The sequence below is a fragment of the Sus scrofa genome, chromosome 14, assembly GCF_000003025.6.
Source record: "Sus scrofa isolate TJ Tabasco breed Duroc chromosome 14, Sscrofa11.1, whole genome shotgun sequence".
Classification (NCBI taxonomy): Eukaryota; Metazoa; Chordata; class Mammalia; order Artiodactyla; family Suidae; genus Sus; species Sus scrofa.
The window spans coordinates 90,480,499-90,507,909 of NC_010456.5; the positions used below are offsets into that span (position 1 = coordinate 90,480,499).

The window sequence follows — 27,411 nt, forward strand, 5'->3', positions numbered from 1 at the left end:
CAAGCGAGGTGGCGCTGCCTCTGTGCGGTCCCGCCCGCCCCGAGACGCAGCCTGACGAGGACGGCGGGACCCTGAACTGCACGGGAGCGTCCTTGGAATCGAGGACGCGCCTCTGCCTGCTGGGGAAGCTCCGGGCGTCCGAGGCGGCCGGCGGAGAAGTTGCAGCGGCGCCCCAGCGGGGTCGCTTGGTGCAGGGCTCACAGCCGGGGCCCGCACTCATGCTGGGACCCGCAGCGAACAGTCCCCGGGCCAGCCAGGGCGGAGAGCCTCATTCACTAACCCGGAGAGGGACGGACTGCGCCTCCTTCTCGGCGCCTCCCGGCACCATGCCCTCTCTGCTGCTGCCTGCGTCTGCAGCTGCTGTTCCGTAGGCCTCCCGAGCCAGGCCCTATCCAGTCGCCTGCCTTCCCTCTTCCACAGGCACCCCACCTGCCTCAGGATGCGCCGCTTTGATTTTCTTGCTCCGTTCACTTTCCCACCACCGGAAAGCTGCCGTCAGGCGCTTCCGGTTTCCGGGACGTACGCTGTCGCAAAGCGGAAATGTGAGGTTTAGGTGCTGCCGGCGCCCGGAAGGTCAGCGTGTGAAGGAGGTGGTGGTAACGCGGGTTTCACCCGCTGTTACAGAGGAGCAACGGCCGAGCGGACGATCCCGGCCTGAGCAGCGGGGAGAAGCAGACCGGTAGTTTGCTGCAGTACCATGGAGGGCGGTGGAGGAAGCGGCAACAAAACCACAGGGGGATTGGCCGGCTTTTTCGGAGCCGGCGGAGCTGGCTACTCGCACGCGGATCTGGCGGGAGTCCCGCGTAAGTATCGGGCCTAGCTTACGAACATTTCTGACTGGTTCTTGCCACCACGCCAAACCTGCGGCGTGCCCTGTCCTTTTTTTGCTAGCGGTCACAAGCTTCAGTAGCAATCGTGGGGTTGGTGTATCTCCGGGGCCGCTCTTTCGACATCGAACGAATTTTTGGAGCCATAGATCCGGAGAAGGTTTCTGTGGTTGTCCTGGATCATGTCAACCAGGAGATGCTGCATGTTTTCTTCCTTTTATATTCAAGCTTTCTGCCTTCTCTTTCCTCTCGCACATTCCTGTATATTGGGCCTTGTGCTTGGCTCTAGGTGAAAAAGAAAACCCCCTTCTGCAAGTAAATGCATTCCAAATACCGAGTTCATAGATAACTTTTTAGCTCAAAGTCGCATATTCTAAAACCACAAGTAGCCGTCAGGGCCACTCATGCATACAGGGGAGAAAGAAACATGATTCGAGACAACTAGGGGAACACGGAAGAGAGCTGAATTTTAAAGGTAATTTATAGACAAGAAAGAAGCCAATATGAATTTTAGGAAGGGAAATACGTACAATCGAGGGTGCTGGAAGCACGAATGCCCTGCCTGTGCGCTCCTCAGTACAAAGAATGTGTATTCTAGATCTTTGAAATTATCTAACTGGGTATTCAACTGGATGACTAGAACTTGGACCTAAAAATAGGAAGTTGGTGGAGGATAAGCGTTTTATAAAACTATTTTCTCTTTTAAGAATTTTCGTACTACTTCTTTAGGTCTTTTATGCTCAGAAACCAAAAAAGCTTTTTTTTTTTTAAACACGCTTAGAAGTTCCTAGTGTGACCTGTATCAAAACTGAATTTAGGGCGTAGTTTGTATATGATAACTTATAGAACAGAACTGTAGGGAGTTTGTGTATAATAAGTCACAGGAGCTCCGCATTTGGAGCACAAAGGGCTCTGCTTTAATGTGAAAAACCATTGTTACATTAATTGAAATTTGAAGGTAAATTAAAAGATGGAGTCAATACCATTTATTGAGTACTGTAGATGGATTTTTCTGGGTGCAGAACTAAGACAGTTAAATTTAAAAAGATGATTGCTGTTTTTGTGGACCTTACATCCTATTGAAGTGAGCCAGGTAACAAAAATGTTTCAGTGACACACTTATCACTAAGTGTCTGAAGGCAATAAAGCAGGATCTTGAGATGGTAGGAACTGGAAGCCTTTTAAGAACAGATCAGGGAAAGCAACTCAGGGGTGCTGGCTTTTGAGCTGTGACCTGAATACAGTACAAATGTGGGGAAGGGTAAGTGTTGAAGGAAACAAACCATTAAGCCGTTGTGTCTACACAATGGTGTAGAAGGTGGTGTGATAGAAGATAATGAGATTTAGAAGGGCAAGGAATGGCAGCCAATGTGCTGTTTATTAAGCCTTTTAAGGAGTCTAGTTAGGTAGGAGATGGTTAGGATGTGAGCCTTAGTGCTTAGATCAGGATGGTAGCAATAAAGATGGTAAGGAACACAGTTCGGGATAGGTATTGTTTATACAACTAATAAGACTTGCAGTCGATTCTGGATAATGAGTAGAGTCCTGGGTAATGGGTAGATTTGTGAACAATCAGCTGAGATGCAGGAGGATCCAAAGTTTAAATTTTAAACATGAGAAAGTTGATTTTCCCTGATTTGTCTATCTTCAAAGTTAGTGGAATTCAAGTCTGGGCCTCTCAGAGGTCCCATTTTCTTTTGCCATGACCCCCATCCCTGTGGTGAAGACCTACGAATTCTGTATCCTGTAAATCAGTCCTGTCAGCAACTGTCAACACGAAGATCTGAAGGAACTGCCTTTAAATATTTATACAGAGCGTATGAGGCAAATGATGTTTTTCTTATGAAATTGGTTTCTTGTCAATCTTATTTTACACCCTGTATAGTTGTTGAACATTTTTGCAGTAAAGTAGAAAGAAATAGTTTTATAATTGACCTGGCCTTTGCTTCCCGCTACTTTGATTATTTGATCCATGTTACTGCCAATATGAGAACCTGAGACACAAGTGCAAAATTAAGGGCCCCAAGAGAGGCAGCCCATAAACTACCAGACAGGGAGGATAAGACTAGGAAAGTGGGAGAAAAATTTACATTCATTGGACTTATAACTCAAAACTGCAAAACATGTGAATAATCGAGAGCAGAATTAACACTAAATGAAATAACTTTTAAAATTTTTATTGCCATGTAATGTTTTGTTTTCTCTCTAGTAACTGGTATGAATCCTCTGTCTCCTTATTTAAATGTGGATCCACGATATCTTGTGCAGGTAAGATTTAGACTAGTCCTTTTATGATTTTCCTAGATTGGTCCTTTAACTATGCATTTAAAAAAATAACCCCAAGTACTTAACGTTTACTTCTGTACCTGGTGCCTCTGGAGACACCAAGTCTCTGGTCTCCATTCACCTTTTTTTCCTTATAAACTCAGGGGATTTGGTTTGCCTCTCTTCCTGACACTACTTGATTAAAGGATTTGGGGGGTTTGTCTTTTTTTTTCCATTTTTTAAAATTGTGATAAGATACACTAGCAAAATTTGCCACCTTTAACTGTATGGTGGTATTTAATGAATTCCTAATAGTGTACAACCATTATCACCTACCACCGCCATGCTTTCATCTTATAAAACTGAAACGCTATACCTATTAAAACAGTAATTCCTTTTTCCGTCCCCCCACCTCCTGGCACCCACTCTTCTGCTTTCTGTGTCTGGTATTTAAATACTCAATACCTCAAATACGAGGAATCATACAGTATTTATTTTTATGTGACTAGTTTAGTTCATTCAGCATAATGTCCTCTGTATTGTATGTATCAGAATCTCCTTCCTTTTTAAGGCTGAATAGTATTCCATTGAATAATATTCCATTTTGCTTATCTATTTATCTGTCCATGGACACTTGGATTGCTTCCATGTTTTAACTACTGTGAATAGTGCTGTTATGAACACTGATGTACAAATATTCTTTCAGACCCTCCTTTTAATTCTTTCTATTATATATCCAAAAGTGGAATTGCTGGATCATATATGGTAATTGTATTTTTGATTTGCTGAGGAACTGCCATAGTATTGTTTTCTGCAACAGCTGTACCATTTTACTTTCCCGCCAACAATGCACATGGGTTTTAGTTTCTCCCGTTTGTTATTATCTGGGTTTTTAGATAATAGCTATTCTAATGGGTGTGAGGTGGTGACTTGTGGTTTTGATTTGCATTTCCCCAATGGTTATTGACGTTGAACATCTTTTCATGTGCTTGTTGGCCATTTGTATAATCTTTGGAGAAGTGTCTCTTCAAGTCCTTTGTCTGATTTTGAATCAGTTCATTTGATTTTTGTTGTTGAATTTTAGGAGTTCTCTATATATTTGAATTATTTATGCCTTATCAGATATGTGATTTGCAAGCATTTCCCCCCATTTTGTGGGTTGCCTTTTTACTGGGTTGATGTTCTTTTCCAGGGATAGAATCTGAGCAGCAGCTGCAGCCTACACCACAGCTGCTACAGCTCCTTAAACCCACTGTGCCACATCAGGAATTCTTCTAAAGTATTTTTTTAATAGGTACTTTTTTTTTAATATTTTATTTTATTTTTATTTTATTTATTTATTTTTTTTGTCTTTTTGCTGTTTCTTGGGCCGCTCCCGCGGCATATGGAGGTTCCCAGGATAGGGGTCCAATCGGAGCCGTAGCCACTGGCCTACACCAGAGCCACAGCAACGCGGGATCCGAGCCGCGTCTGCAACCTACACCACAGCTCACGGCAACGCCGGATGGTTAACCCACTGAGCAAGGGCAGGGATCAACCCGCAACCTCATGGTTCCTAGTCGGATTCGTTAACCACTGCGCCACAACGGGAACTCCGGAAGTATTTTTTAATTTCCCTTGTGATTTCTTCCTTGATCCGTTGATTGTTTAAGAAAGTGTTTTTAATTTCCAGGAATTTGTGAATTTTTAAGTCTGTCTTCTGTTAAATCTTTTGAGACTTAATTTGTGGCTTATACATATGGTCTAACCCGGGAAATGTCTTATGTGCACTTAAGCAGGCCATATTAAAAATGGGCAAAAGGCGTCTGCTTCTGGCTCAGCAGGTTTAGAATCCAACTAGTATTCATGAGGATGTGGGTTTGATCTGTGGGTAAAGGATGTGAATAGACAATTCTCCAAGAAGATGCACAGATGTCCAATAATCCATGAAAGATTTCAGTATCACAAATTAGAGAAATGCGCATCACAAAACCACAGTGAGATACGACTTCACACCTACTAGGAGAGCTATACTTAGAAACACATAACAAATGTTGGTGAGGATTTAGAGAAATTGGACCTACATCATACACTGCTGGTAGAATATAAAATGATACAGCTGCTTTGGAAATACTCTGACAGTTCCTCAAGATATTAAAAATATAGTTAGCATATGACCCGGTGTAATTCCACCCATAGATAATATATCCAAGAAATTTGAAAATGTGTCCACACAACAAATTATACATGAATGCCCTCATCACCATTATTCATAATAGCCAAAAAGTAGACACAACTCATGTCATTCATCGGATAAATAGAAAACATAATGTGACTTATCCATATACAATGAAATATTATTTAGCAATAAAAAAGAATGCAAAGATAATACATGGCTCAGCATGGGTGAACCTTGAAAACTTGCTGTGTGCAAAAAGCTAGTCATAAGAGACCACACATTGTGTATGAAATCTCCAGAATCATCAACTATAAAGAGACAAGTGGATTAGCCCAGGGTTGGGGATGAATGGGGAATGGCTGCTAATGAGTATGGGATCTTCTGGGGGTAATGGAATGCTCTAAAATTGATTGTGATCTTCGTTGTACAATTCTGAATATACTGAAAATCGTTGACTTGTACACTTTAAATAGGTGAATTATAAATTATGTATTGGTAAGTCAGCTTTTGTTTTTTCAAAGAGTAATGGTTGGAACATTTTCTTTCAAAGTTTAATCACTAACATTAATCTGACAATTACTGCATTTCTTGTTCAAGCAGATATTTAAATAGAAACAAGGTAGCGATTAGGACCTTGCCAGTTTAAAACTTGGTTATTTTTGTAGAAAATTTGCAAAATGTTATCTAACACTATGTTCATTGATTGCTCAAAATTTCAAAACTAATCACTTGCTTAAATGTTGAATCCAATTTTAAGGTTGTACTATAGCTCCATTTTAAAATATAGTAACTCGGAGTTTTCCTTATGGCTCAGGGGTAATGAACCTGACTAGTATCCATGAGGACACAGGTTCAATCCGCAGCCTTGCTTAGTGGGTTAAGGATCCAGGGTTGCCATGAGCTGTGGGGTAAGTTGCAGATGTGGCTCGGATCCCGAGTTGCTGTGGCTGTGGCATAAGCCAGCAGCTGCAGCCCTAATTCAACCCCTAGCCTGGGAACTTCCATATGCCACAGATGTGGCCCTTAAAGAATATATACATATATATAATATAAAATATATCAATATGTATATATGTTAACTTTGTGACCTGCATTGCCAGGTGGGACTTAATGAGTTTAGACATAAAAAAGAAAGTTTTATAACTTTAAAAATTGTAATTTCTTGCTTAATCACAAACACAGCAGCTACTTCCTCTTGAATGCTAAAGAGAATTCAGAGTTGAAAATTTTTCTTGGGCGTTTCTGTTGCGGCTCAGCAGGTTAAGGACCCAGTGTGGTCTCCCTGGCCTTACTCCATGGGTTAAGAATCTGGCATTGCTGCAGGGTGTGGTATAGTTTGCGAATGCTGCTCAGATCTGATGTGGCTGTGTTGTAGGCCTGCAGTTGCTGCTTTGATTTGACCCCTAGTTCTGGAACTTCTTCCATATGCTACAGGTACAGCCATTAAAAAAAAAAAAAAAAGTTTTCTCTATCTCATTGTTAGGAGATATGTGTCATCTATTTTATTGGGAATAACTATAGGAAGCCTATATATACCTGAATTAAAAATGCATTTTGTGAACCATTTTTCCATACTTTTGAAGGATGGAGACATTTTAAATAGTACCTTTTTATACATCATGTAGTGATTTTTGGCAACAACTGCTATCTGAGGCATTGTTCGTGATTTCTCTTGCTGTTGTTTTTGTATTGCCACTACTTTTGCCTCCTCACTGAAACGTTTAAAATTATATGAAGTATCTAATCTTCCTCTTGTTAGCCTACATGAACACCCAGTATACAAAAAAAGAGAAGCTAAATATTTCCAACATCCATAGTGTCATCCAGTTGAAATATAAAAGCCTTCTGACTTTTCTCAGGTTCGATGATGCCCTTTCTTGGGTTCATTCCTTTTCTGTGTTAGCCAGCAGTGGTACTGATAGTATTTTACTGACACTAGTGTCCTACAGTGTCAGCAGAAAAAGATTAACATGAACTTTTCGATATATCTTCCCAACATGAATTGTATTGAGATACTTTGACATCAACTGTTAGGTGCTTATTTCTTGCATTTTTAAATTTGGCTTATGGAATTTTTTTCTGTAACACTGTAGCTGTTAATCATAGTTTAAAGAAACCAGGTCCTTAATTCTGTGGGTTTCATGTTTTTTGTTTTTTGTTTTTTGTTTTTTTTTTCTCCTTTTTAGGGCCGCACGCTTGGCATATGGAAATTCCCAGGCTAAGGGTCAAATCAGACCTACAGCTGCCAGCCCATGCCACAGCCACAGCAACACAGGATCTAAGCCATGTCTGCAACCTACACCACAGCTCATGGCAACACTGGATCCTCAATCCACTGAGCAAGGCCAGGGACCAAACCCACAACCTCATGCATACTAGTCGGATTCATTTCCACTGTGCCACAGTGGGAACTCTTATGGGTTATTTTCTGTCCCACCCCCAAATTAATGCCATTTAGCCAGGGTCCCTTCTCTCAAATCTTTGTGAAGTTTTGTCATATGAAAGCATATTTTTATTGTTTAAAAAATGTTAAACCCTAATAACAAGAAATCCGTCACTTTGTTTTCCAGTGATTGTGTGTGTGAATTGATGTACATTTGCTTTTACTATGGTTGATCCCCCCAGCTGAAGAATGAGTAGGTGATGACATACTCTCATGTAGACTAATTTGATCATGACCATCTTTTTTTAATTGCCTATTCATAATTATGATCCATTTCTGGATGGAAGGATAATTATTTACCGCATCATATTAAATATAGCATTCCTAAAAACCTCAAACAAGAAGCACAATTTAAAACTAAGTCATTAATTGAAAAGTCAGGAGGCACCCCAAATTTACAAATCTATGTATAGTAAATATACTGTGACATGAGATTGATTCAGATTTTGCTTATTATTGCCCAAAAGGCCATTTCTTTGTGATTAGTATAGATGCCTATTAAGAATGCATTTACTAATGGTCAGTATTTACCAAAGAGATGTTTAATCGTTAGTGTTTTTTGCTAAGGGTGTGTGTTATCCTTCAGGGATTTATTTTAACCACTTTTGTATGGAAAGCTTGGCAAAAATTATTTGTTCTTCATGAAAGTGTATTATATTACAAAATCATTCCTATTGTGCTCTTCTCAACCTAGGATTTCTTTAGTGACCTTCAAGAAGTTCATATCAAATTTTGTGTATACATTTATTGGAAGGAGGGGCTAAACCTTTCTAAGACTATCAAAGGAATATATGCCCTCAAAACAGTTAAGAATTATGAAGGAGGTGATTTTGCCCTTACAAAAGTGCTCCAAACTGTTGGGCTTTTGTAGTTTCTGCCCGTTTTTTAATGATCATTTAGTCTAATGTATAGTGAAATAGTGCATCATAAATAGTAGCTACAGATGAAAGTTATTTTCTCCTTCCAGAATGGTCCTCTGCATAGCTTTCAGTTTACCTTTCTCTAGGAAGGTCCTTCCTAAACTCTCTTGCACTGTTTCTTCAAATTTATCATTAAGGCAGATTACCTACAATCTTTCAAACTTACATTGAAGTGCAAAGTTCTGTATGAGACTCTCTCCTAAGAACTAATGAGCCATAAGTATATATGTTGTGTAATGTATTTAACTCTGATTTACATGTTGCTTTTGTTGCAGAGTTTTTATTTTTGTTTGACTAAGTATAGTTGAGTTTTAGTTAATTTACGGTTTTACCTTCTGTGAAAAACTGCTTTGAAAAAGTAAATGCTTTGCAAGTACTATGTCTTGAGGGGAGCTCAACTCAGTTTTCATTATTATCTCTTTAGGACACAGATGAGTTTATTTTGCCAACTGGAGCTAATAAAACCCGGGGCAGATTTGAACTGGCCTTCTTTACCATTGGAGGATGTTGTATGACAGGTTGGTATTTATATATGTTTAAGTGTCTTCAATCCAAATAATCAAAGGTGCCTAAAAAGGCAATTAGAATACTGGTTTCAGGATTTTTTTTTAATTTTTTTTATATTTTTCTTATTGTTAAATAAAAATGAAAAAAATTTAGTAGTTGTTCTTTAATATAAAGCTGATTATTTCTATGAATTGTTATTATGATTTGCCAGGGGCTGCATTTGGGGCTGTAAATGGCCTACGGCTAGGATTGAAGGAAACCCAGAACATGGCCTGGTCCAAACCAAGAAACGTACAGTAAGTCTCATGTAATCGTCTGATGTAGTGATGTTTAAATATTAATCTCTACTTTGTTGGTTTGATGAACACAACCTTGAGATTACAAATGTTTAGAGTATTGCTGTGTGTGTACATACTTTGTTGTCGTGTGTGTGTGTGGTGTGTTTCTCTTATTCAAAATAAAAGAAGTTTAGGAATGAGGTAACTTGAGTCTAAGCTTTTAAAAGGAGTGATTTTTGGAGTTCCCATCCTGGCTCAGCCGTAACAAACCCAGCTAGTATCCTTGAGGACGAGGGTTCAATCCCTGGTCTCACTCAGTGGGTTAAGGATCTGGCATTGCCACGAGCTGTGGTGTAGGTCACAGACACAGCTCGGATCTGGCTGGTATTTCTGTGGCTGTGGTGTAGGCCAGCAGCTATGGCTCTGATTTAACCCCTAGACTGGGAACTTCCATATGCAGTACATGAGACCCTAAAAAAAACCAAAATATTTTAAAAAATTAAAGTGATTTTTGAGTCAGTGTCCCTCAGTCAGCTGTACTGCACCAGCCCAACTTCTCAGCAATATCTGTTCCATTTTGCAGGCCCAAATTACATGCTTTTCAAATTGTTGAATTATTAGTACATTATTTGGATTTTTCTGGGTTGTGCAAAACCATAGGCCATAGTAAGTGAAGAAATAAGTACATTAGAGTATTTGCTAAATCTGCTGTCATTTGACTGGAGCTTCTCATTGTCTTCACTTTCCATTTTTGAAATGCAAAGGTGCAGAAAATTTAAATGAATTTCCCAGAACTTAGAGGTAGTTCCAAAAGCAATAAAACAGTCTTCTCTTTAGAAATTGAACATTGCAGAGAAGAAAAAGTGCATTAAGGTCAGAAGGTCAGAAGGTGTTTATAGTTATGTATCTTCAGCCAGCTCAAGAAATAATTATAACTAATTCCTGTTGCTATCCCCTAAATAATGTGTTTTTAGTTTTGCATGTTTTTATACTTTATATGAGAGGAATCACACAGTATGTGTTCTTATATGGCTCATGTTTTAGGACACTTTAAACTTCATTTTACTTACATGTTGTTGCTTAGCCAGCAGATGGCAGCAGGTGCACTAGAATTAGGCCTTGGGAAACCTAAAGGCCTCTGGGTTTTTCGTATTCCTGTGGCTGTGTGAATCATCACCCTTGCTTTACAAGCCCAGATCTTTGTTTTCATATTTATATTCTTTTTGCTTTTTAGAGCCGCACTTGCAGCATGTGGAGGTTCCCAGGCTGGGGTCCAATCGGAGCCACAGCTGCTGGCCTACACCAGAGTCAACAGCAACACCAGATCCAAGCCGCATCTGCGACCTACACCACAGCTCACAGCAATGCCGGATCCTTGACCCACTGAGTGAGGCCAGGGATCAAACCCGCAACCTCATGGTTCTAAGTTGGATTCATTTGCGCTGTGCCACGATGGGAACTCCTGTTCTTAATGTTTGCTTTTTTATTTATATTCTTAGTGTTTGTTCTTTAATCCCCCTTTTTTTGGTGTCATTTGAAAATATGCAAAAGTAGAATAGTACAGTGAACACCTCTGAACTATAACCCAGGCTCAACAACCATCAACCAGGATCAGTTGTGTCTTGTCTCCTTCCCTTCCATATTATTCTGAAACATATTCTGAGAGTCATATTATTAAATACCAGTTTGAAAGTGGAAAGTCTCTTAGAAAATATAACCTTTGTTTCTTAAAACCATCCTAGTTTTTTTTTTTTTTTTTTTTTTTTGTCTTTTTGCCTTTTCTAGGGCCATTCCCGGGGCATATGGAGGTTCCCAGGCTAGGGGTTAATCGGAGCTGTAACTGCCAGCCTACGCCAGAGCCACAGCAATGAGGGATGCGAGCCATGTCTGCAACCTACACCACAGCTCACAGCAACGCCGGATCCTTAACCCACTGAGCAAGGGCAGGGATGAACCCGCAACCTCATGGTTCCTAGTGGGATTCGTTAACCACTGCACCACAACAGGAACTCCTGGTTTGCATTTGGAAGTCATATTTTTAAAGTCTTTAACATTTTTAGTATAATCTTTCAAATAAGGAGACACATTCTAAAAAAAAGATAACAGGGTTTTGGGCCAGACCAATCTATATAGTTTCAAAACTTAGTTTCATTACTTACTGCTTTGGGATCTTAGGTAATTTTTCTGCTTTTTGCCTTTAAGAGTTATTGAGAGATGACTAAAATGGGGAGTAGGTAAGGGCCCAGTTAAAGCTTGCTGCAAATGAAAGAACAATGAGCTGAACTTAATGTATTAGTTAATATATAACAATTAGATTCATTAATATGTAACATATTTATAATCATTACATCTTTTTTTTTGCTTTTAGGGCTACACCCTCGGCATATGGAGGTCCTCAGGATATGGGTCTAATCAGAGCTATAACTGCCAGCCAACGCCAGATCCGAGCTGCGTCTGTGACCTACACCACAGCTCATGGCAATGCCAGATCCTTAACCCACTGAGCAAGGCCAAGGATCGAACCTGCAACCTCTTGGTTCCTAGTCAGATTCATTTCCACTGCACCATGACAGAAATTCCTAATCATTACATCTTTTAAAAAATGATTGTTTAGAAGTAAGACCAATTTTTGTTACTGTTGAGCATTAATTTAAATGAGGGCTTTAATTAAACTTAAATATGAGTTATTTTGCTGTCTGCTATTATAATTCTATAATTTCCAGCAGTAGTCAGCTATCAGGGCAGAACCATTCCTATGACAGTTTTACACTGTGGGAGAGAAATGTTCTGTCTTCTTTCTCCAATTACCTGTGTCACTCGTCTGTTATTGTAGTTGTGTAATTTCCAGCAGTAGTCAGCTGTCAGGACAGAACCATTCCTATGACGGTGTTACACTGCTGGGAGAGGAATGTTCTGTCTTCTTCCTCCAGTTACCTGCATCACTGTTCTGGTGATGTCTGGCACTGGTGAGGGCAGAGCTATGCTTCCCTGAGAGTGTGCTAAGCATTCAATTTGGCTGCTTAGTTCTAGTCTGGGAGCAGACAGAGTGAGTGTACTCTCTTCACTCATTCTAGTTAAATGCCTCTCTCCTCCTTGAGTATTTGTCTTTTATTTTATTTTATAGTCTATAATATTCCACACTTTGATTCTACTTAGTATCCTAAGTATTTGCTCCTCCCAAGAAACTTAATTGTAAGCTAGTTTGTCTAATGTCCTTTAAAAAAAAAAATAAGTTTCTGTAAACTAAAATATATTCCAGGCTGTCATTCAAATCTTTTGTATATCTAAGACTTAGAATTTTCTTTGCTTGTTGACCAAAAATATTGGAGTTTGTAATCTAACCTTCATTTATATTTATATAAAGTAGAAGCTATCCTTACTGAATTCTAAGGAGGTGCTAAGTTTTAAAATTAAGAAAACTTTGAGTATTGCAGGGGAGTTCCCTTCGTGGCTCAGCAGTTAACGAACCCGACTAGGATCCATGAGGATCTGGGTTCGAACCCGGGCCATGCTCAGCAGATTAAGTATCCAGCGTGGCCTTGAGCTGTGGTGTAGGTTGCAGACGTGCGGATCCTGCATTGCTATGGCTGTGGCATAGGCCAACACCTGTAGCTCCGATTTGAACCATGCTGGGAACTTCCACATACCTTGGGTACAGCCCTAGAAAGCAGAAAAAAGAAAAGAAAACTGAGTATCGCATTTATACATTTTAAGTGCTATAATTATGGCTTTTCTAATACTAGAGAGATAATGATTCTAAATACAGATTCTTTCTTTTTCTGCCCTGGTAGGATTTTGAATATGGTGACTAGACAAGGGGCACTTTGGGCTAATACTCTAGGTTCTCTGGGTAAGTAGATGTTTTACTTGATATAAATCATTAATGCAAAGAAAGTACATGTATCATGAACAGTTTGATCAACCAAAATTCTGGTCATGGGTTGTTAAAAATTAGGTTTAAATCAACACTGTAGGGTGAATGGGTATTACTGCTTAGGAAAAGACGCATAAACTCTATATAACAAAATAATCCTGGGTGCCAGTGCCTTTGAGAATTCCATTTCTGATGTTTTAACACCACATACTCTTCTATCCAAGCAAAACACCAAATAAAATCATGATTTAACTAAATGAAATGCAGATAATTTAGGTCTGAGGCCAGTGTTTTGTGTGTTAGGAAGAGTTCAAGGTCCTGTGGTAAGATAAGATAGATTAATCCACCCTCTTGATATGTTTTCCTAATAGCCTATTCATCATTCTTTTTACCTAATTAGATTTCCCAGACTTAATTGCCAGAGTTGCAATTAGGGCTTTTGTAGATATCAAAGACATTTGCAATTCTAAGCAAGGGATAATTTAGTAGGACTTAGGACCAAAAGCTTTTGTACTACATTGTTTATGAATGACTGACTCTTGATTACTCATGACTTATAAAAAGCCTACTTATGTCACTTATGCCATAATCCAAAGTTTTCTTTATCCGAAAGTCTGAAAATCTTTTAAGTGTGGCAGATTAGGTAAGGGGAGATGTGAGCATTTCTTTAAAAAGGTAGGAAAAGCCTCTGTGCAAACTAAGGTCCTAGCCTTGTCATGGGCTTTGGAAGCAGTAAGTTTTCATAACTACAAAATAGGATCCACGTTTGGAATTCTAGTAAATGGCTGCTTCCATATCCCATGCCCATAGTGCACCTTCATAGCACACAGTAACACTCCTTTGTACCTGTGTGATTTGCTTATGTACCTGGCAGAATTAATCATCATGGGCTGCCCAGGACTTTCTCAGTTTTACCACTTCAAGTCCCTGTTCCAGAAAACCCTCAATTCTGGGCGGACTGGGATGTTTCCCTTGTTCTGTGATTAATCAGTGTTCTGCTCTAGTTTCAATTAAATAAGTTGAAGTGGGAAGAAGAGCCTTTATAGAAGTATTAAAAACATCACAACAGAGGAGTTGTAAGGCTGGGTTTGGTGTAATTTGAGAAAGAGTAAGGAAAAGGTTAATGCATTCATGGCAAGTAGGAATCTTTACAGGTGTAGGAGAATAGTGGTTTGGGAAGAGCTCATTAAATCTAAATAGTACTAGTGTTAGGGTTTTTACATGCGCAATAATCACATCTCACTTTTCTTGAAGTTATGTTTTTCTTACAATAGAAATGCATGTGTTTTGGATTTGTTTCTAAATCCAAAGTGTCATGAATAAAGTGGAAGTGAAAACTAAAGACATTTTCCCTGGGACTCCCCAGCGGTACTTTCCATAAATCACTAATATAAGTTTCTTCTAAATCTTTCCACTTTTTTTGCATATCCAGAATCTAAATACACATACCTGCCTTTCATACTAGTGAATAGAGCTCTTCTTGTTTTTGGTCTTGTGAGTATGTACGATTCCCAATACGGAATTTCTCTTTCTGGATCAGTCCCTTCTTGAAGGTCACCTAATTTGTTGTGATCAGTGTTTATCTATCTTATAGAGTGGTATTCATAGAAACATTTATCTAAATATAATTGCCACACTAACTTTCAGTTCACTTTTTAATTACTGATCAGTTCCATTTCCCTTGCAGCTTTGCTCTATAGTGCATTTGGTGTCATCATTGAGAAAACAAGAGGTGCAGAAGATGACCTTAACACAGTAGCAGCTGGAACCATGACAGGCATGTTATATAAATGTACAGGTAGGTACTATTGAATGGTGGGGCTGTCTTTTAGACAGTTGAAGTATGCTTTTTATCCAGTTTTAAAAGAAAAAATTTTTTTTCCTCTTTTGTAGGGACACACCCGAGGCATATGGAAGTTCCCAGGCTTGGGGTTAAATTGGAGCTGTAGCTGTGGGCCTACACCACAGCCACAGCAACACTGGATCCTCAACCCACTGTACAAGTTCAGGGATCAAACCCTAGTTGGATTTGTTAATCACTGAGCCTCAACAGGAACTCCTAAAAGGAAATTTTATCCTTTTTTAAATAGTATAGTGTATAGTGTTCTTTGACATCTTATGGTTTGGAGTTTTGTTTTTTTGCTTTTTAATTTTTTGTGAAATACAAGTAATGTTAAATATATTTACATTGTTGTACAACTAATTTCCAGCATCTTTATCTTGCAAAACTGAAACTCTGAACCCATTAAACAACAAATCTGCATTTCCCCCTTCTGTAGCCCCTGGCAACCACCATTCAGCTTTCTGTCTCTGAATTTTAACTACTTTAGGTATCTCATGTAAGTGGAATCATGTCGTATTTTTCTTTTTGTGACTGGCTTATTTCATTTAGCATATTGCCCTCAAGGTTTATCCATGTTGTAGATTGTGTCAGAATTTCTTTCCTTTTTAAGACTGAAAAATACCCCATTGTACGTATCACATTTTGTTTATCCATTCATCTGTCATTATGAACGTGGGTCGTCTAAATACTGTTTAAACAGTCTAAATACTGTTTAATTTTGAAGAAAAAAAATCAAAACCCTAAGAGTTGAATCAGAATTACCTGGGTGAAGATCAAATATCAAATTCTTCTGTAAGATAGAAAAGAAATTAACATTCATTGAGGTATGATTATAGTCTCAGCAGTAAGTACTTAATATAACTTGTTTCATTTAAAGCTATGATCAGCATCACACCCCATATTTATAGATGAGCACAGTATTAAAATGATGTTTTTCAAAAAGTTATATAACTAGTGACAGTCCTAAATTTTTCATCATATTTCTCTTCTAAATTGCCTACCCTATATATGTTCTATACTCGAGCTTCTGAAAAGTAATTCTATTTCTTCGATTGCTTTAATATACTTTAGACATTTGATTGAGTAATTTTGTTGTTATATAATTCCTCTATCACACATATCAGGTAATATTTCTTCTTGCATAGAAATAAGAGAGAAGTCTCAACAGGATTATAAAATCCAAAATTTCCTGATATGTCTGAGAATAAGAGGCTTTTTTTATACTGAAAGTGAATCACATTTGGAATTTTATCCCTAGGAGTTCACAATGTTTTTTGCAACGTGTGTATATTTATACACATAACAGAGCTCCTGGTTAGATAAGAGAATAAATACCTTTTATGTCCATGAAAATGTTACTTTAGCATAGAAAAGCTTTAGGGTCAGACAAAGGCATTTAAAATCTTAGGTTGGCACCACAAGAGTAGCACTCAGCCAGCAAGAGTTTAGTTGGCCCAAACTTTATTACGGGCCAAATTAAGATTTTTAAAACAGATTTCACACAAAAACTTGAAATTTCAGCTTCTTTTGAAGAAATGGAAGATAACTAAGCTCACATTATGCATGGTGGCAAATGGCTGGAGCTGAGTCAGGGTGGCTGCTGCCCCAGTGGATGGGTACTGACGCTCCAGCTCAGTCCCCATCAATCCTTGTTTTCTTACTCAAGGTAAGCCATTACGCACTTCCTGTGTTAAGGGCAGCCCTGAACACAAGAATATACTGAATTATCTAAGACATATTACGCATAGTTTTATGAATACTTGGTGTTATCAAAAGAAATGGGAACCTAGTTTTCTGTGTCAAGGTCTTCTTGTTGGAATAATATTTTTAATACAGCCTGGGACCCCACCCCCAGCATAAATTATGGAAGAGAAGGCTTTGGACTCAGAAAAGAGAAAGCAAATAAAATACCTATTAATTCTATATCAGGTAATGAGTGATTTCAGTTTCCTTTGCAATTGTGGAACAAAGAAGAGGCAAATAATCTGCTGACCCAGAATTCCAACATTGGTTCCTCGTTCCTGGCTGACCAGTTTCACTCAGCTCATCAGAATCACTCTAACACAGGCATCAGTGTCTTTTCTTGATTTGTGGTTTAGGCTCTACTTAAGACAGAGCACAGAATTATGAACTTTGTATGGCAGGAGTATACATATAAAACCTCAAGATTCAAGGATTTGGAAAAGAATTTAGGCACTCTTAGTTTAGAGTTAGCATAAGCCATTTAAGGAAGGAAGTTAACATTTAAGGAATGGTTAATTCTTGCTGACCTAAAATTTTTCCAATCTCCAATGAACTCTTCTAAAATAAGAATTTTGGGGTGGGAGTTCCCGTTGTGGCTCAGTGGTTAACGAATCCGACTAGGAACCATGAGATTGCGGGTTTAATCCCTGGCCTTGCTCAGTGGGTTAAGGATCTGGCGTTGCCGTGAGCTGTGGTGTAGGTCACAGATGTGGCTCACATCCCTCATTGCTGTGGCTCTGGCGTAGGCTGGCGGCTACAGCTCCGATTGGACCCCAGCCTGGGAACCTCCATATGCTGCGGGTGCAGCCCTAGAAAAGACAAAAAAGAAGAAGAGTTTTCTTAATTATTATTAAAGCGAGGAGTTTAGAATGAAAGCAGTATGACTCAGTTTAGGTTTGGGAGGTACTCTTGTAGAAAGAAAAACTAAGGAGAAATACATGAGAAGGTGGCTAATTGTCAGACCAAAAAGAGGATAATGGAATAATTCTAATCATATGGTTTTAGTTCAGACTTAATGCTTTATTTAATGAACTATGTAAATATTTTTCAGTAGGTATAAAATGTCACAGGTTTCCTGTGTCCTGTGAAAATCTAATGACCAGTATTCTACCAGAATAAAAACAGCTGTAGTTTTGCTCTCATTCATACATATGTTTAGCAATATTGAAGAGGCCTGATCACTTATCTTCAGGAAATAAGGCCTCAGAAAACAAAAGGCCCCTTTCCCCCTGCACAAAATTCCTAACCTGTTAATCCTGTGCCTTCCATAAGAAAGTCACCTTATAAAAACAAACTAAATAAAAGTAAGAAGATAAATCCAGTTCTTCAAATCAAGCAGTTATCATCTAGGTTATTGTTAAAAGGTAGTACTTATTAATGAATACTGGCCTTCAAAATTAAATTTCATATGCTACAAACAGCCTCCTGATGACTTCTTGATTTCTGTTACTAGTATCAACATTCTTCCAAAGAGCTAACTGACATTTGGACAAATCACTAAAACCAACACCCCAGTAAAAAATGGTGTAAGGATATGACAAAGCCCTTTAGGAAGAAAGAGAAGTGAATGCTAAACAATAGATGTTGCTTATCAGCAACCAGGAAAAAGCAAAATGAAACATTTAAGATAATTTTTTCCTATCATCTGGTTTTTAAAAAGTGATGGAAGGTGACACTTACTTTTGGCAAAGGTAAGCAATTTTACTTTGAAGAGCAATTTGGCATTAGTTGTTAATATTTTAAATATGTAAATCCTTGCTTAAGTCATCTAATTTTCAGCAGTTTATCCTACAGCACACTAAGGCATACATGCAAAACTGTTTGTACCAAGGTGTTTAAGACACCCTTCCAGGAGAAGGTGATATTTGAACAAAGATGGAAAGATGAGGGAGGGACATGTGAGGTGGATGTCTTGAGGGAGGATTTAGGTAAGTAGCAACAAGAACAAAGGCCCTGAAATGGGAGTTAAAGGGTAACAGGAGAGTATTAGAATCTGGAGTCATGAAAGTGGTAAGGGACCAAACCATATAGATGATATAGCTTCATTCTCCACTGTGAAGATTGGGCTTATTTGGACTTTGATTAATTCTTACTAAGAGTTGCCACTGTAGCATAAGGATCCAGCATCTCTGGTGGCTCAGGCCACCACACCTGCTATGGTGAGGGTTCAATCCCTGGGCCAGGAACTTCTGCATGCCTTGGGTGCAGCATCTCTTTTCTTTTTTTTTAAGTCTAAGGACTGTAGTATTTCCACTTACTTTCTAAGCCTTAAATTGTTTGTTGTAACTTCCAAAGAGTTAAACTTTCACCCTTCTGAATACAAAGTTTATACCAGGAGATGTCTCAAGTCAAGGGTTCCAAATCCTCTAAAATTTTGATACGGTTCTCAAAGGAGTCTAGGACACTCCTTACCACCTGCAGATAAACAGTCACCATAAGACTAGTCCTAAAAGGACAAAATAGTGTGGTGTCAAAAACAACTGAGATATTTTTAGTGAGTTTGGTCTTGCAGAGAAGCAGTGGGGTTTGCAAAGGGCTGGATGGGCAGTGGTGAGGGAAACCTAGGAGAGCTAGCTGGCTGCTGTGCTATTCAGAGTCACACATACTGTTGCCACTCTATTACAGAGCTAAGAAGGAAAAAACAAGTGGGAAGCATGCTTCTAGTGACCTAATCACCTTTGATGTCTACTTTTCTCTCACCATCCCCATTTTAATACTCCCACTCAGAAGCCTTTGATGATGACACGCTGCCTTTTAAATCGAAATTCAAACTTCTCACTGTAGTCCTCCATGTTCTAATCGTAACCCATCTTTCCAGTCTTTTCTTCCACATGTGTCATTTGACCAAACAGATCAAGTTGAAATCCAGTCCATCCTTAAGGCCTAACTCAGCTGTTAGTACCCTTTTCAAGAAACTCCTTTATCCTGGAAGCAATTTGGTATGTGGAAAAAACAATGGGCTTTGGAGTCATACTGGGTTTAATTAGCAGTAGATCCCTAAATAGATGTGTAAACAGGAGAGTAGCTTGTCTGAATTTCAGGTTCTTTGTCTATAAAACAAGTGTGACTATTCCCTTCATAGATTTGTAAATGAGATAACCTATGCAAGCTTTCTGCTATAAGCACATTTTGTAAAATTCTTAAGGCTTGACGCATTTTTCCTAGTAGGAAATTAAGTCACTATTTAGGATTGCAACATCAAGAAATAACAAGAGAATTTATGTTATTTAGAAACATGCCAGTACAAAGCAAAGTGGTTGCTTTTGGGGCCTGGAATTAGCATGAGGATGATGAGTACAACAGACTGTTGTGTATCACTAAAGCCTTTGAGTGCTATCTTTTAAAATTATGTTTATGGACTACTTTGATAAAAATTAAAGTGGGCAAAGATGTATGAACATAATAAAAATTAGGCATTAGATTGGGAGGGTAGAAGGGAATTATTATTTAATGGGTTAACGAAAAAAATTAATAGTGCAGAAATTTCTTGAATGGAATTTGTAGCCATCTCAGTGTGTAGGTAAGGTTGTTCCTCTAAAGCAATGGGCAGATGCCTCTCTGTCCACTGTCTGTGGACCAAGAATGTTTTAGATTTTTAAATAGTTAACATCTATTAAATGGTTATATAAGTACCTACATAGCCTTTGCACCTTCAAAGCCTAAAATAGTTACTTTCTGGCCATTTCAGGAGAAATGTACTGATGCCCCTTCTCAAGTAATTGTCAGTTTAGTGTGTTAGCACTGCCACTAACCAGTTCTATAACCTGCAAACAAGGCCCTTGAATATTGTGGGCCTCATTTTCCTGTTTAGAAGAGGTGATATTTGCTCTTTCTGGAAGAATTGAGTAAGAATCCAAAAGACAGTAGAGAAGACTGTGATACCCACAAGTCTCATGTTTGTTTTGCTTTATAGAGTTTAACCATTGGCCTTATTTGGGTACTCTTGTGTTCAGAGTAAGTATATTTGTTAATTAACTTCCTGTACTTAGTTGGTCAAAAGTTGTTTCATTACAGAAGGCCTGAAGCCAAGGCCCTCAAACTTTCAACACATCAGCTAGTTGGAAAACCCTGAAAATAATGAAAAGAATTAAAACTAAAACCAAATAAAAGGCTAACCTTAAGTCATGATTACTGTGCTTATTAGAAAATCAAACACTGCATATGTTCGGTGTCTTCTTATTAGAAACAACTTTTTTCTAGCCTTCAAAGAAGTAACTTAATTGATCTGAACTGAGTTTTATTTTGGTCAGAAAGTAGAAAGCTTTCTAGGAGATACATATGCCAGTGATGTCCTAAAGATCTTACTTAAATCCTTATAGCTCCCAATTTCATTGCTACCTCTAGTGCCTATGCCAGGGAGGTTTTTCACTTGCTAGATGGGAAGTAATGTGAAAATCCTTCTGAAAGAGCAAAGTAGGAACATGTTCTTGGGATAGTCAAAGCAAAGGGCCAACGAAAGGAACACTTTGCAGCTAATTCCAAACCAGTGGGCAGAATTCAGAGTCCTGTGGATCTGTAATCAACTAAAGGTCCAGGGGAGTTAAGTCTCAAGTTGAATGTTTGGTCTCAGGAAACAGTGTCTGCAAAATTATTTTGCTTTCAATTACTTGCCCTCTGTCATTTTTCTAATTAGCAGCAGTGAGGTCACTTTTGCTTTGTTTTGTGTTGATTTCACACTGGAAAATGTTATTTATTTTTGTAACCTGCTTAAAGAAACCTCCTTAACACTCAGGGTGTAGGTCTGGGCCATGGTGATGCTGTTGAGGATACCTTAGTTAGCATTTACTCTTCTGGGCTTCATGTTTTTCCATTTTTAGGAATTTGGTCTAATTATAGTTCACTTTCAGCCCCTACAACTTTTTAGGGACTTACTATTCAAAGAAACAAGGTAGATCTTTATTAAGCCAAGCAGATTTCTTTTTTTTTTTTTTTTTGTCTTTTTGCCATTTCTTGGGCCACTCCCGTGGCATATGGAGGTTCCCAGGCTAGGGGTCCAATCGGAGCTGTAGCCACCGGCCTACGCCAGAGCCACAGCAACGCGAGATCTGAGCCGAGTCTGTGGCCTACACCACAGCTCATGGCAACGCCAGATCGTTAACCCACTGAGCAAGGGCAGGGACCGAACCCGCAACCTCATGGTTCCTAGTCGGATTCTTTTAACCACTGTGCTACAACGGGAACTCCAAGCAGATTGTTTTAAGTTAGCAGGTTAAGTATGCATTACTTATAATTTTTCAACCACAATGAATACAGCTGCAAATTCAACTATCATGCCTAGTCCTAAATGTGGCAAGATATAAAGAGATGATGTGGACTTCAAGGACATATCACCCATTTACTCTGATTAATTTTATGTTTCTGATCCCCCTCCTACATATTTGACAACTATTTTATAGATGATTCCTGCAGTTTCTGTTTGGGTCTGTTTAAGAGAGATAACTAGAGCACTTCATAGTGGAAGCCTAAGCAGGTCAGCTATCTTAAGTCTTCAGGCTAGAGGCCTAAGGGAGTAGTCCTTTAATCTATCTTCTGAAGCCATCTGGCAGGACATTCATTGCTGACATGGCTGGTCTGAAGTGTTCAAACTGCAGCGTCACTGAATTTCACAGAATTTACTGGTTCTTAGCTAAAGGGCCTCTAATAAGGTATAAACACTGGAACTTTGCCTTCTGAATACATGACCTGGAACAAACATTCCCTAGGTATGATATAGGCTGCCTCAAGTCTGTGATCCCTCCTTTGGTGAAACTTTAAGAGAAGTTCAAGTACTTCTTAAAAGCTTCTTTGGGTACCTCCAATTTCTCTTATTAGACTAAAGGGACTAATTGAAACATTTTTGTTTCTGCATTTTAAATGAAATATTTATTGCTAATCTTTTTCCACATGAATTATTTCTTTGATATACAAAAATAGTTCAGTCTCATCCTTGAATGTTTTTCAACTAGTATGGTGATGCTGAGGCCTCATTGCTTATTAGTTGATTGTCTGACATTATCAGTGTAGGAGTAGGGGATGGATGACTTAGTGCTTCATCAGCGCCTAACTCAACTTGTTTATAGCCATTTTATTACCACTTTGTCTTGAATCTTCAAAGTTAATATTTAAAAGACCTGTGCAGAGTCCAAAGGCTATTAATGCTGTTTCCAAAGAGGGTGTCACCATGTTTACATTACAGCCTTAAATCAATTATGAGTGCCAGCTATGACTAACAGCTATGACTAGTAGGAAACTATTGATCTGCTTAGCAGGGATTATTGATCTGGTTGGGACTTCAATAATAAGCGTAAGATCTTGTCCAAGTGTTCTAAGATCAAATCAGATTAAGAAAAACCAAGAAATTATGCTGATAATTGATACAAATTATGAAATTAAAGGTAGGGGGAAGGTTGTAAATGTGAAAATAAATTTTATTCTCTTTGGGCTGGAATCTTTATGAACATGAACGGTATGTCTCAGTTTTATGATAGTTTTGTTTAACCCTTTGATGCTAGTACAGTATGCAATACAAGGCTTATTTTATTGTTTTCTTTTCCAGGTGGTCTTCGAGGGGTAGCACGAGGTGGTCTAGCAGGACTAACACTTACGAGCCTCTATGCACTATATAATAATTGGGAGCACATGAAAGGCTCCTTACTGCAACAGTCACTCTGAAGATTCTGCTAGTTTATGAATGGAGGACACTTTAGTAGTCATCCAGACCAATTTATAAATCAGTCTGGAGTCATTCACTCTTCTATCTACAATTAGTTTGAGAAATTGGAGACTCCAATTTGCTGGGATGAAGATCATGGATAGCTGACCAGGATTGGCACTCCTTCCAGCCATGAATGAGTTGAAGCCAAAACCCTCTGGCAGCTGAGTAATGTGGTTCTCTTCTCCTTTGAAGATCTTGCACCTCTTTTCTCTCCTACTCCTTGGAAAACCACTTACTCCCAGAATTCAGGTCATCTTGTTGTCAATACTGTATCACCACATGTATTCATTTAATGATCCAAGACTGTAATACTGCCCTGTATTCCCAATAAAGGGTGAAAATAGAACCAAAGTCCTAACTCCAACACAGCATTTAAAACTATCTTTGCGTCTCCATTTAAAACTATCTTTCTAGTTAGAGTTGCTCTTGGCATTTGTTTCTGCTCCACTAGGCTAAAACACATGAAAATCTCTGATGAAATGAAGGGCTACTAACATCATTAGCATCTAGGTTAAAATTCTTCTTCAACAGAGTTGACACTAAACCACCTTGGATTGGAGTTCCCGTTGTGGCGCAGTGGTTAACGAATCCGACTAGGGACCATGAGGTTGTGGGTTCGATCCCTGGCCTTGCTCAATGGGTTAAGGATCTGGTGTTGCCGTGAGCTGTGGTGTAGATTGTAGACTCGGCTTGGATCCCACGTTGCTGTGGCTCTGGTGTAGACCAGTGGCTTCGGCTCCAATTGGACCCCTAGCGTGGGAATCTCCTAATGCCGCGGAAGTGGCCCTAGAAAAAGGCACAAAGACAAAAAAAAAAAAAAACAAGATATTTTGGATTTACCATTATATCATTAGTGTACTGTGCTAGAACAGTCTGTCCAACAGTCATGATTAATTCTGTATGCATTAACTCATCACTGGGGGTAATTAGAAAAAGAAATAATGGGACAAGAGCTGTTCTTAAGGCTTGGGAAAGCTAAAGAAAGGACAAGTTAACTTAATTCCTGAGTTTGTTTTCTCATCTGTGAATGTAATCAGCAAGACTGCACTGCAGATTACACACATAATTACTAAACAACTGGTGGCTCTTGTGATTAGAAAAGTACAGTAGGGCCTTTTTTGATGCATCTAGTAAGAATTTGGCAGAAAAGCACTGAACCTTAGCTGAAGTCTTCTAGTTTAAAAATAAAGGAAAAGAAGCAGTTAATATATTTTACCTGTGACAGAGCAGATTAAAAAGTAAAAACCATTCTCTTGCGGCACAGTGGGTTGAGGAGTCCAGTGTTGTCAATGCAGCAGCTCAGGTTGCTGCCATGGCATGAGTTCGGTCCCTAGCCTAGGAACTTCCACATGCTGCAGGTGCAGCCAAAAAATAAATATAAGTGGGTGTGAAGAATTTGCAAGAGAAGAACTGGAAACAGAAGTTCAAGATACATAAAATACACTGATACTGTAAGTGAATATAAGTTTTTTTTTATGTTCAAGTGTTTCTAAGCTGTACTCCTAACCAAAGGATGTTACATTTATATACTGTTGTGTTTTACAAATACACGTGACAACTATATGGCTATAATGCTTTTAATGGAGGGTGGTACAAAATGCATCAATGCAAAAGAATGTTTTATGTACTCATTAGCATAGTGATTAATGTAAATTAGAGATACACAATGTGTTAAACCTTAAAATCTACAAAGTTTCCTGCAACCTAAAATAATGTAAAAGATTCCTTAAGTTTTTACCCACCACCTTTAAAGTTCTAAATGGTATCTGGGGGAACTGAAAAAATACGTTTGTTTCAGCTATGGTTCAAGATTTCTAATGAAGTTCTATGGTAATGACACTGGGACTGCAGTTTCCCTAAAAGGGCTTTCTGGATGACATCACAAACTTCTATTTCCAATAACATATTGGCAAGCTGAATGGCTTAATAATTTAATAGCCTGGAAAGCAGCTAAAATGTCTCAGAATATTAAAACATTGTATATGTGCCATTTCTCTCCTACAGAGAAACTCTTTAAAGCATGGTTATAACTTTAAAGATACTAAGGAAGTACCAATAGTTTTCATAAAGCTTCAATAAACACCCCAAGGCACAAGTGTTCAAAACAGCCTATTCACTAAAATGTCACTGCGTTGTACTTTAGAGGTATAGGTATTCTATTCTTGCAGTGAAGACTTAATTTATGCCTAATTAAAAGCACCAGGTAACAAATTCAGCTTCCATTTACACAGGATGCACCAATAACACTGAGGATAGTGATTAGTTCAAGTACTACATTTACATGTCTTGCCTTTTGCTTTCTGATTTGTCAGCACTGGGACTCTTGCCTGTAGTTCTTTAGAATATTTTGAAAGAGGCTAGGAAAAGTCAGAATATAGCCTTCAAGTAATATGGAGCCCTTGTGACAGAGTTCTCAAGATACTTTAGTAATATTTAGAGAAGGGAATAAAGACAACTTGCAATAACTGAGTTGCTTTCAAAAGAATAAAAATAATGGTAGAATCTGGCATGTAAGCGCAAGTGTTTTGTAATTAATGTCAAAAATTGCCATTAATTAATACACGTTTAATAAAAAATCACTATATTGGCAAGGTGAATTATTTGGATGAAATATATTGTACTAATTAAACAGAAGAATTCACCATTAATAGAAGAAAACCTACAGGAAGGGAAGCATCCAAAGGGCAGTCAAAAGGTTAGGCAAGTTTACTAACTTTAAAACACATCAACACACCTCGATTATAGAACTATTTCATTTTTAAAACTACAGTGTTTTAATGTACTTCAGAGTAACAACCCAATCTAAGGAGCCATGAAGGCTTATGAAAAAGACCTATCCATTAAGATGCTTTGTTTCTAGTGGAAGGGTAAATTAACATTTCTGTAAGAAGAAACTGAATCACCTCAGCATCAACAGCCTTTTTTTTTTCCACACAGTAACTCATAATCTAATGATTGATTTCTCTTCACTAGTTCAAAATTAGGCAGGAAAGGAACTACGTCAGACCCAGAAACACAATGATTTGGCAAGCCGCAGTCACTCAGCTCATGGATTTGTGATACTCTGCAGAAAATTTGCTTGACTCTTAACTCTGTTCCTTCACATCTGTAAAGAAAAGCCCAAATATAAAAAGTCAATGTAGAATAAAAAGCAAGTTTCTCTCCACCTTAAAGCTCTCAGTTCTCAATAACCTACTAGAATGTACACATGCTCCAAAAATTCTCCTGACAGCTACATCATCTTGACAGGTAGCTTTCACATATATCCAAGTTACTTCATGAAGCAAGTTCAAGCGCTTCATGGAATTTTTAAGATCTCCTTTGCCACCCTCACCCAATGTACAAACCATTAACAGGAATACAGTTCAATGGGCAAAGTATGAATTCATATGTAAGACAATATAAGCTAAAATTGTAATATTTGCACTAGTGGCTTATACCCACCTGTAGAGGAGTTCGATACAACCACTTTTCTTTATCAACTTTAAGTTGCATACAGGCAAAGAGATCACAAACTGCTGGGAGGCCATAACGTTCTGGGGGAAAGTTATGTTCTTCCCGTAGGGGTGAATTAAGTAATACTTCCTGCAAGAAGACAAAAGATGGGTTGGTACCTGACAACTGGGAGGAGGCATGAGACCAACAATTTAGCTTCCAAATAGCATAGTGTCTAAAAAGAATAATGTAAATGTTGAGCATTCTGAATAAGAACAAAGGTGACAACTGTTTTCTCTACACTTAATCTTTTCTTTACATAGTAATAAAAGAGGCCAAAGTTTTTCTTTCCTTTTTAAAAAACTAATAAAGGATATGTAAGAAACAAAAAAAAAAGTTTTTCCTTTCCTGAAGGATGGGGATT

At 38.5% G+C, this 27,411-nt stretch overlaps 3 protein-coding genes across 19 annotated transcripts in view; 1 reads left to right on the plus strand and 2 right to left on the minus strand.

The window, feature by feature from the left end:
- Nucleotides 1-517, minus strand: part of PARG (poly(ADP-ribose) glycohydrolase) — a 142,417-nt gene extending 141,900 nt beyond the window's left edge. Inside the window, exon 1 of one of the 4 annotated variants that reach the window (XM_005671222.3) lies at nt 430-517. Coding sequence is in view for 1 of the 4 variants with exons in the window: in XM_013983451.2 (XP_013838905.2) it covers nt 1-220 (220 nt within the window). In the remaining 3 variants the exon portion in view is untranslated. The other 3 variants (XM_013983452.2, XM_005671221.3, XM_013983451.2) reach the window with 3 other exon arrangements.
- Nucleotides 457-25,636, plus strand: LOC100157391 (mitochondrial import inner membrane translocase subunit Tim23). 2 transcript variants are annotated; one of them, XM_005671220.3, is made up of 8 exons: nt 532-803; nt 3,037-3,095; nt 9,038-9,131; nt 9,332-9,416; nt 13,190-13,248; nt 14,960-15,070; nt 20,772-20,812; nt 23,394-23,916. In XM_005671220.3, the coding sequence occupies exons 1-8, from the start codon at nt 698-700 to the stop codon at nt 23,409-23,411; spliced, it is 573 nt and encodes a 190-aa protein (XP_005671277.1). In that variant the 5' UTR covers nt 532-697; the 3' UTR covers nt 23,412-23,916. The 2 variants fall into 2 exon arrangements, with proteins under 2 accessions (XP_001926590.3, XP_005671277.1); XM_001926555.6 differs by lacking the exon at nt 20,772-20,812 and having other exon boundaries at nt 457-803; nt 23,394-25,636.
- Nucleotides 25,116-27,411, minus strand: part of NCOA4 (nuclear receptor coactivator 4) — a 25,689-nt gene continuing 23,393 nt past the window's right edge. For 8 of the 13 annotated variants that reach the window (XM_021071966.1, XM_021071965.1, XM_021071970.1 and 5 more), the window contains one exon: nt 26,153-27,137. In XM_021071966.1, coding sequence (XP_020927625.1) covers nt 26,979-27,137 — 159 coding nt within the window. In that variant the 3' untranslated portion in view covers nt 26,153-26,978. 13 annotated transcript variants of the gene reach the window in all.

What these genes read in the sequence shown, in the direction of transcription:
- LOC100157391 (XM_001926555.6), top strand. Translation starts at nt 698, where the DNA reads ATGGAGGGCGGTGGAGGAAGCGGCAACAAAACCACAGGGGGATTGGCC. An exon ending in TGGAGGATGTTGTATGACAG is followed by an intron (nt 9,132 to 9,331) that starts GTTGGTATTTAT and finishes ATGATTTGCCAG; the next exon opens with GGGCTGCATTTGGGGCTGTA. An exon ending in TCCAAACCAAGAAACGTACA is followed by an intron (nt 9,417 to 13,189) that starts GTAAGTCTCATG and finishes CTGCCCTGGTAG; the next exon opens with GATTTTGAATATGGTGACTA.